The sequence below is a fragment of the Gossypium arboreum genome, chromosome 1 (genome assembly GCF_025698485.1).
Source record: "Gossypium arboreum isolate Shixiya-1 chromosome 1, ASM2569848v2, whole genome shotgun sequence".
In the NCBI taxonomy this organism is placed as follows: domain Eukaryota; kingdom Viridiplantae; phylum Streptophyta; class Magnoliopsida; order Malvales; family Malvaceae; genus Gossypium; species Gossypium arboreum.
In genome coordinates, this window is record NC_069070.1 from 77,156,472 (window position 1) to 77,166,479 (window position 10,008).

Consider the following 10,008-nt stretch of genomic DNA (forward strand, 5'->3'; position numbering starts at 1 on the left):
CACAAATATAAAATATAAATATGTATTTAAAAATAATATATAATAAATAATGAAATGTATAATTTGAAATTAATTAATAATAACACATAAAATATGTATTATATTAAAATAAAAAAAGATTAAATTGTATGTAAAATGAAATTTGAACATATGAATTTATTAGAGTAAGAATACTAAATGAAAATAATTATTTATCATGATGGTATCAATCTTAAGTTAGTATTGAATTAATGTGTGACACCATGTCAAGCAACATGGTTCAATCCTAATCATGTTAATTTTAATTTTATTTATTTAAAAACTATAAAAATAGGAAAAGACAAAAAAACCTTAAAATCTTATTAATATAATGAGTTATAAAGAATAGTGTCTTTATTTGCATAATTTTTTAAAATACATAAAACTTGCAACAGGAGAAAATGAGACACACCTGCCACGACAAGAAGGCGAATGCAGCGAGTAGCAGTGTTTGCAAGTGGCCACTCATATTTGTCCAACACCACAAAGCAGGCTGCATATTTGATCTCATAAAGTAAATCAGCCACAACTTAGAACAAGTTACTTGAAAATGCTTAAAATATCATCAAATTCTACATCTCCTTTTTTCCTCAGAAGACTGGCATCCATGCTCATTAGTCTTATTTCTTCGGGCTTGTTTTTAGGCCTAACCCTCTAAGCCCAAATATAAAGCTGAGATTTCAACATGGATTATTCATATTTGATGGTCATTTTGATTTCTTTAGCAGCCTCCTCCTATCCTTATTCCTGTCTTTTCTTTTGTTAATTTCGAATGTGAATGTTAAAAATTCTGCAGAAGTTAGAGGAATAAAAAAATTTCACTACTCTTGTGCATTTTATAATGATATATATATATATATATATATATATATCTTAGAAAGTATATCTGAAATTTATTTAAAAAACAACCATAATGAATTTATATATATATATATATATATATATATATATATATGATATTTCAAGAAAAAAAAATAGTCGTTAATATGAATTTATCAAAAAATACTTGGTACATGAATTTTTTTTTCGGTACTTGATTGCTATCTGAACTTATATTATGTCACCTAAATTGATGGGGACCCATTATGCCAAAAGCGAGAGAAACTCTATCTTTCACTTTCTTTTTTACGACCCCATGTCGCCACATGGGAGGGACCCAGGGACATAAAAGAGGATCCTATCAACTTGTTCTGACCTAGGATAATAAGCTCATGGGCTTGGTTTAACTTCACTGTCAAGAAACGAAAGAAGGCTTCCATCCCCAAGTTTAATTCAGATGTAGTTTGCTTCTTGTTAGGTGTGAAGCAGTGTCAATCTCTGCACTAACATCGTTAGTTTGTGTTGACATGACGCTCCTAACTAATCTGATGGTGAAATGTAACAGTTTTTTAGTATGATATGTGACGAGCATAAATTAAAAAAATTTAAAAATCTTTAAAAATATATAAATTAATAAAAAACAGTAAAATTTATTTATTTAAGTTAACTTTTAAAAATTATAATTTTTAAATTTATATTTATCACGTGGCATACTAAAAGGTTGCCACGTGTTATCAACGAATTAATCATTAGTGTCACACCAGTAAAAATTAAAAGTTTGAAAATCAGTTACTTACTTTAGAACAAAATTAGAGAAACTACATATTAATTTTTTAATAATAATAATATTATTATTATTATTATTATTATTATTTTGCAACTTCGTGAAACTTGGATTTTGATTTGATTCTAAAGGAAGCAATAACTAAGGTAGCTAGTACCTGTGACTTCAGACCAATTGACAGATTCTAAACATGATTTAACATGTTGAATGAACATTTTCATGTTCATAGTCCCAGTTTTGAGAGAAGGGAAGCCTGGTTTTTGGGGCATTCATGTAATTCACAAACATTAAAGAGAAAAAGTTGATATGTTACACAAGTAAAATATCCAAGTATCTAAATGAACACAAAAAGAAATTCTAATTAGATCTTACAAAGAAAATACTTAGCTCAGGACCAGATGCTGCACCATCTGGATTGATCATATAGAAAGCTTCCGAGTCCTTTGATCCCACCACTCTCTCAAATCTAGCTCTCATATACGTCAGTTCCCCATCGGCCGTCACTGTTTCCTTGTCGTTTGGGCTAGGAAGCACCCCAGCACCCATCGAAACCCCTCGCAAAAGCTGCATGACATGAAGCTCGTCATCCGACAATTGTTTCCTTCTAATAGAATAGCCCATCTTTCTGCCATTGCAGAGCACTGCCCACACGAACTCCTCCAACACTTTCTTCTTATGCGTCTTGGTTTCACTCTCCAACGCTATTCTCACAATCTCAGACGCCATTTCCTTTTGAAGTAAGCTGGTTAGCATTGGTAGTTCAATCACGAATATGGGCACGCTGTGGGGATCGTCTTGTATGGCTAAGCAAACTCGGCCTTTACGATACCCGAAAATTGTACCCGTTGTAGCACTATCTTTAAGCATTGGCTTCCGGGGTCGACCCAATAGTGCTACCATCTTGCACCCGGAGGTTAGCATGGGGAAAAGCTTGAACATGCGCAAGAGACCGCCACTACTACTGGTGGGTTTGCGGTGCTTTTCGCCGGGAGTTGGCCGGAGCAAAGACAGTATTGCCGGATTATCCATTTGGAAATATGGACTGGAGTGAATGGGTGGCATCGTTGGACTTTTTTTCAAGTATTCAATTCAAGGGAGGGGGCTATTGTGAGTAGATTTACAAAGATAAAATTAATATAGAGGGAGAAAATGGGGACCAAGGGGAGGTCTACTTGGTTTTCATTATCCTTGGAATCTTTGGTGGGGAAGAGAAGACGAAGAAAGCCTGAAAGAGACGTTACTTTTATTTATAATTTAGAAATATATATGATAAAATTTAAACAACTTTACATTTCAATCAAGGTTATTTAATTTTAATATGAATTTATTATTCAGTTATAATCTAATTTGATTTATTTATTTTTATTATATTGTGTATATTTTCAATTGTGAAAACACTAAAGTTGTTGCAAGTGTGTTATTGTAAAAAAAGAGATACAAACTTAAGCTTGGTAGTTAAGTGATCTTTCATACTGTTGAATCATTTAACAAATATTAGTAGAAGCAACCATTCAATACCTTCCACCAACAAACACTTCTTAATCAATGAAATTACATCAACAAAAAACAAAGTTAGATTTAATATTCTCAAATTCATAGTGGATCCTAGTTTCTATTTATAGGATATCATAATTCACTAATTCTTTCTTACAAATTCAATCTTTATACTTCTGTTGTTAATATTGTAATATTTAATATTTAGAGTTACTCACGTTTACTCATCAATTTTTAAATAAAAAGATAATTGTGTTTCACCCTCATATGCTTATGCCTACAAAATTATAGTAAATAATTAGGGTGAAGAGAGGATGGTGAAAAGGATAAGATAAAAGGAGGTCGGATCACATCTTGTGTTGAGAAAAACACTCTCAAAAGGAGGAAAGAAAGGACTCTTGTAATGTTGGGTTTATAGCATGGGACTCTGATATATCTACTTTATGCTTCCTAAAAAAAAAAAAGAAAACCCATCACAAATTCTCACTAATTATTGAGGTTCAGCTCATGTTCCACTGTTTCATCCATGGACAATGGGGCAAAGCAAAAAAAAAGAAAAAAGGAGCACCTTTGGTTATGCTTGTGACCGACTTTTCTTTAATGCTGACAGGCCATAGTCTCACTCGATAGAGGCATTTCAGGAAGCACCAAAAACTCGAATATTTGATCATGTTGTTTTCAATTGCCTCAAAACATTTCTCATAATTTGAACCCTAAACAAACTCATCAATCACTGGTAGTTTATAGAGTAAAATTTCCAGTTCTCCTCACATGCCCTGTTAATGATTCAGCAGCCATGTGAAAAACAAAGACAGGTCCTTTTCAAACCGGGATTCATCTAAACAAAACAATGAATCAAATCTGGCTGTAAGTAATAGATGAACTAAAGATGGACCACTCAAAATTGCTCCCCGTCTTAGCTTAATGATAACACTTGAACAAAATTTCCAAAGATTTATTATAGATTGGTATGTTTTAAATCTGGGTTTGGTTAGTGGCCCTCACCAGACTGATTAGACGAAGGGTTACATCATATTCCATAAAAATGATATAGTTGGCGTGTGAGTTTAAAAGCCTTAACAGCTCACCTGGGCTCCATACTAGAAAGAGTTTGCTTATTGAGTTTGATGAATTTGAAGTGCAAACAAACATGCAAGCTCAGAATCACACTTTGTCCAATTATTTAACTGTGTTTCCATGAAAAGAAATAAGAATTACCCAATCAATCAAATTCTTGATAACTATATATCACTTCAATTGATCAACATTAAATACACTAACTTTTCCTTTGTTCAAATTACCAACAAATAGTTAGAACTTTCTATTAATATTTGAATAAATTTGAATTTTAAAGTTAATATTATTGAAAGGATTTTTTAAATATTATCATAACTAGAATAGAATTAAGCTTAAGCTATAAAACAGTAGAAAACACCTATGATTATATAAAAAAAAATCGTCGTTCAAAATTTCTACTAGTTTTTTAGATTGAGTCAATAGACTCTTCCATGTAGTTGACTGCCAGTTCATGATTCATCACTTTCAACTAACCTTAAGTTTGAATAAATAATTATAAAGAAAAAGAAAGGGAAGCAAAGAAAAAGAAAAGGGTTGAATTTCCTATAAATGTTGAAATTAAAAAAAAATAGATTAGGTTATTTTTAAAAAAAATTATAGGACTAGATCAAATTTACGAAAACGCTTCTAGCTGAAAGTGTTTTTAGTTGATTAGTAGAAAAATGTGTTCAGCTAGAAGCGTTTTCAGTGTATTTGCAATAAAACATTTCTAGCTAGAAGCACTTTCTACCACATAAGTTGAAAATGTTTTCAGTTGGAAGCATTTTCTTTGTTTGTTTTTTAGGGCTAGGGTTTAGTTTTTTAAAGCAGGGTTAGGGTTTTGTGGATTTTAGAATTTAGGGTTTTGTAGTTTTTTTTATATTTTTTAAGTTTAAATTTTTGGATTTTTTTATATTTTTAAGTTTTTTATATATATTTTTATATAATTTTTTGGTATGTAAAGTTAATAATATTTGAATTATTAGAATTGAAAAATTCAATTCGATTCAAAATCGAAACTCGAACTACTCGATTTTATTAAATCTTAGTTTTTATTTCTTTTCAAATTTTTTTGAATGCAACTAAGTTTTGATCGTTATTTCCAGTGCATTATTTTCGAACATTCAGATAGGTTCAGTGCATTATTTTCGAACATTCAGATAGGTCCAGTGCATTATTTTCGAACATTGAGATCTAGTGAGAAAAAATATCCCAAGAATCCTAGGATATCTGATGATTTAGTGGGGAAAAGTTTGAAGTTGAAATTACTAGAGGGAAAATGTTCTACGTAGGATGCATTTTCAATGCACTATAAAAAAAAGCACTGAAAGCGCGTCAAGTTAGATATGGTTTCCACTAACATAGCCTGAAACCGCTTCCAGATGGACGCACTTTTTATGTTTTTTTTACAGTGCACTGAAAACGCGTCCTACATAGAGCGTTTTCCCTCTAGCAATTTCAACTCCCCACTAGTCCGGGAAAATTTTCTGAATCAATTGCCGCTCACCCCCGAGTCTATAAAAGCAATCTATTCCAGCATTGAGTGGCATAAGACATTTACGAGCAAAAAAAATTGTAAGAAGATCAGAAGAAGAGAAGTTAGCACATAAGACATAATTTGGAGCTATCACGCAATCTGCATAAAGTAAGGATCAATTTTTGTTGTTCATATTTAATTACAACATTATTTTTCTTCATAATGTTCTTATTTTGAACATGTGGAGCATGTTATTTTATTGAAAATGAGTGGATGAATTAATACTATTTTTTATTTATGACGGTGAAGTGTATGACACCAAGAACATAGTCTTTTTTGTCAGAGAACAAAACGCGGTTGACTTTTAAACAAAACATACAGCTGCCAGAACTGCATTAAAGAATTAGGCGAAAAATCATGGAATCCAATTTGACGAGAATATTGTCACTTAAATATCGAATTTGTGTTTTGGTGGACCCCGTCAGCTATGACGTTTTCGATATCAAAGGTGCGAGGGGGTTGGAGGCGATGGTGCAGACGCATATTTACAATGGATCACTATATCTTGAGTTATATGTGAAGTTTGCAAGGACAGAAGAAGACCCTCAGAAGTCAACATATGTTTCAGTTCAAGAGGCTAGAATGGAAGAACAAGCTAAGAGTCTAACGACACAGTTGTGTGTTAGGTTCACCGCTTTGTTAGAAAGTTCCCATTATGATATCCCAGAATCCTTAATGGGAAGACACTAATCTATTTCGGCCCTAAATTTCAATTGCGGTAGGGAGAACACCTAACAATCAAGGTTTAGTGGTAACACGGAATACTGAACCCCTACATGACACCCAATTAGTGGTTTTGATTTGAGCTTCGGTCAACCGATGTTCAACATTAGGAACAATTACAAGGGAATGACATCAAGTTTCAGCAGTTGGCATCAACAGGTGATTTTCGTTATTTCGACAACTATAAAAGAAAGGATAATGTACTCCCTACGACGTCCACCGACAAGGGAACATTCAACCCTAGAGATATTGGTGGGGTTAAGAATGAAGAGGGTATTGAATCTGATACCGATCCAATCCAGGAGCTCGCTGTTGGCGGTTTAGAAGTTGCATTATTTTCTGAACCAAAGTCGGTTCCAACTGAACCAAAAGATAGTGGCTTAGATGATAAAGGTCCGGGCGAATATGCTGAAGAAGATCCATAGTTCAAGGTATACTCACCTCCAGACCACATGCATAATATGGACCTATCAGTAGAATATGTGTTGAATTTTGCAGAACTACCACAGAAAAGACAAGACCATGTGAGTTTTTCATTGGATTCGGGTGATTTAGAAGTGGAGAAATAGTTTTCCTCTAAAGATGGTTTTGTCGTTGTAGTGAAATGATACGTCATCAAGAATAGGGTAAACTTTCACGTTATTAAATCTCAATCTGATAAGTTTGAGGTGAAAAGTACAATGCAAGACAATAGATGTGGCGAAAAACCATGACTTTTGTTAAGAAGAAGACGAGGTTAGACCATAAAGAAATATACTACTCCACATATATGTGTTGTCACAAGTATTTCACGGGATTATCCGAAATTGGATTCAAGGATGATTATGGACATAATACTACCTATGGTCAAAATGAGTCCCAAGGTTGTTGTCCTGATTTTAATTGAAAATATCCGTAGCCAGTTCAATTACATATTGTCGTACTGCAAGGCGTGGATTGCAAAGCAAAAGGCGTTGGAGAATATGCATAATGGGAGGGACGTGTCGTACAACGATTTATGACAGTAGTGTCGGGTATTGGAGAGGTACGTTCCAGGTTGCTTAACTGATATAGAAATGATGCTTGCATACTTGACCACTTCCAGACATACTAACGTCCAGAGTGTGAATACTGCAACTAAAGATATGAAATTGAGGCAGTGTCTGCAGGTCAGGTTGTAATATAGTTTCTACAATGAACTAAGTGAGTATTTGGGATCGTACCCAAGGGAGGTATGTACTAAATTAATAATAACCTAAACATAAATATATCTAATTAGTACTTTAGATAAATTATATTATGACTAAACATAAAATAAAGAATTTAGGTTTTATAACAAAAGAATAAAACATACATGAAACAATGAAAACGAAAAAATAATGTGTAACTTAACCAAATCTAAGCATGAGTGATTAGCTCGTTTTGGTGGTCATAATTAATTCCTATTTTAGGTTTCTACTCAATCAAGTAGTCGTTACCCTAGCAGGATCTCTTGATCTTCCACTAAACTAACAAGTTAACAAGAACTACTTATCTCTCAACCTCATAGTTTAGACTGGATTAGGGTAAGGAGTTCACGGATAAAGAATACTAATTTTAGGTTAATTTCTATCTGGATGACTTTGTAGTATTTTTAGGCCTAGGGTTTAAGTTATTCTTATCCCAAATATTGATCTGTTAAGAAAATCCTAGATAGATATTAATTAATCACACCTCCACTTATTAATTCCCCATAAAAAGGATTAGTTTCTTATGGATCTCATAAATAATATAAACTTAATAAAGAAAGTAAACATGAATAAAGAATTGAGAATAAAAGTTTAAGAAGAAATCCTGATTATACTGATTGATTGAAGTGCAAAAATCCACAAAGTGTTTGGCTGAAACCATAAATTAGATTCTCTGAATGTCATGAATGAAAACAAACTTAAATAAATCTTAAGTTTAAAAAGAAATAAAAGCTAAAAACTAAATTGAAAGGAAAATTCTAAGTTACATAAGAGGTCCCTTCTCATGTGTTTAATGAGCCTATTTATAATGTTAAGGTTGACTATTGCCCTTAGCCCTAGTTCGGCTAACATTTTTATATAATTTTCATTGTACAGACCAAAATGCCCTTAGCTCGTTACTGCTTTCATGTACAAGGTCGATGTTCCGACATCTACTACCTATGTTGCAACATTAAAGGTAATTTGTTTCGCTCAGGCTCAGTTCAAGGGTATGTTGCGACATCCACTATCTATGTTGCAACACTAAAGACGGGCTTGGTCACTATGTCACGATATTGAAATCCTCGTATTGCAACATTACGACTAGCCTTGAGTCCTCCTACCTTTAAATAGTGTCTTGCAAACTTACTAAGTATGTCAGTCCTTTCTTAGGCCTCTTTCAACTCTAAGGTCATAAAATGACTCAATTACACTTTTTATTAAATGAAAATTAAGATTGGAAAAACTAAATAAAATATAATAAATTTGCTTATATTAAAGCTTCCTAAGTATGAAAATTAGTTTAATATGCTACAACGACTTACAACAGATCAGTACTATAACAATCGATTGCTCCATGGATACCGAGTGTTCTATCGTTTATTTTGGACTTTCAAGTAATATCGACAAACATTCTAGTATTGTAAGTCACTGGTACAAATCGACGATACCTTTATGTATGGGAGATATACCCATTGGTTGTTGTTAGTTGTGGCATAGGACGAAAATCAGAAAATCTTGTTGATTGCCTTTGCAATAATGCTGGGAGAGTTAACAGACGATTGAGATTTCTTCCTATCTAGGTTGAGAAGGCTTGTTTGCCCCTAACCCAATATATGTATCATCTCCAACAAGGGACCTGGAATATTGGCCATAATTGAATGGTAGAGAAGCATTTGGGACCTCACACACCATAGGTATTTTTTAATACATGTTACAGTAAACTACCACAGACAATACAGTTCTACAGCTCATCACGCACAAGTGATCAACATGGGTATGTATTCGCCACTATTTCAATTGTTTGATATTTAACCAGGTCATGAGAGTTAGGGAAATTTGGATTAACTATTCACTTTTCTCGACAGGGTACGAGTTTTTAAATACCGTTTCCATAAAATGTTGGAAAACTTATGGGCAATTAATAGTGATAGGGCGGGGTAGCTCTCCAACATACCATTTGATTAGTGGACACAATATTATGATAGGGGTCTATGATATAGGCACATGACGACAAACCTGGCGGAATGCATCAATTTCATATCAAAGGGAACGCATCATTTGCCGATAACCGCGATTGTCAAAAAACATATTTTCGTCTGGCTAAACTTTTTCCAAAAAGAATGGAGAAATATGTTGGACAGATGTATGACGGCCACGTCTAGAGCAAGTACATACTGAAAGAAATTAAGAATACTACAACATGAGTGAACTGTATGTATCTAGCGTGTCACTCACACGAAGACCTATTGTTTTGGGTTGCGAATTTCAACATAACAGGGTAAGGTATTATCGAGGAATTGTACTGTGTAGACCTGAGACAATGAACTTGTGACTGTGAAAGATTTGATGCACTTTATTTTCTATGTATTCATGCAATTGCAACATGT

The 10,008-nt window shown here is 33.3% G+C and overlaps 1 protein-coding gene across 1 annotated transcript; it reads right to left on the reverse strand.

The window, feature by feature from the left end:
- Positions 1–1,856: 1,856 nt before the first annotated feature.
- LOC108482005 (protein MIZU-KUSSEI 1-like) lies at positions 1,857–3,825 on the reverse strand. The gene has a single exon (XM_017785110.2). It carries the CDS (start codon positions 2,681–2,683, stop codon positions 1,979–1,981), a length of 705 nt encoding a protein of 234 aa, XP_017640599.1. The 5' UTR covers positions 2,684–3,825; the 3' UTR covers positions 1,857–1,978.
- Positions 3,826–10,008: the final 6,183 nt, after the last annotated feature.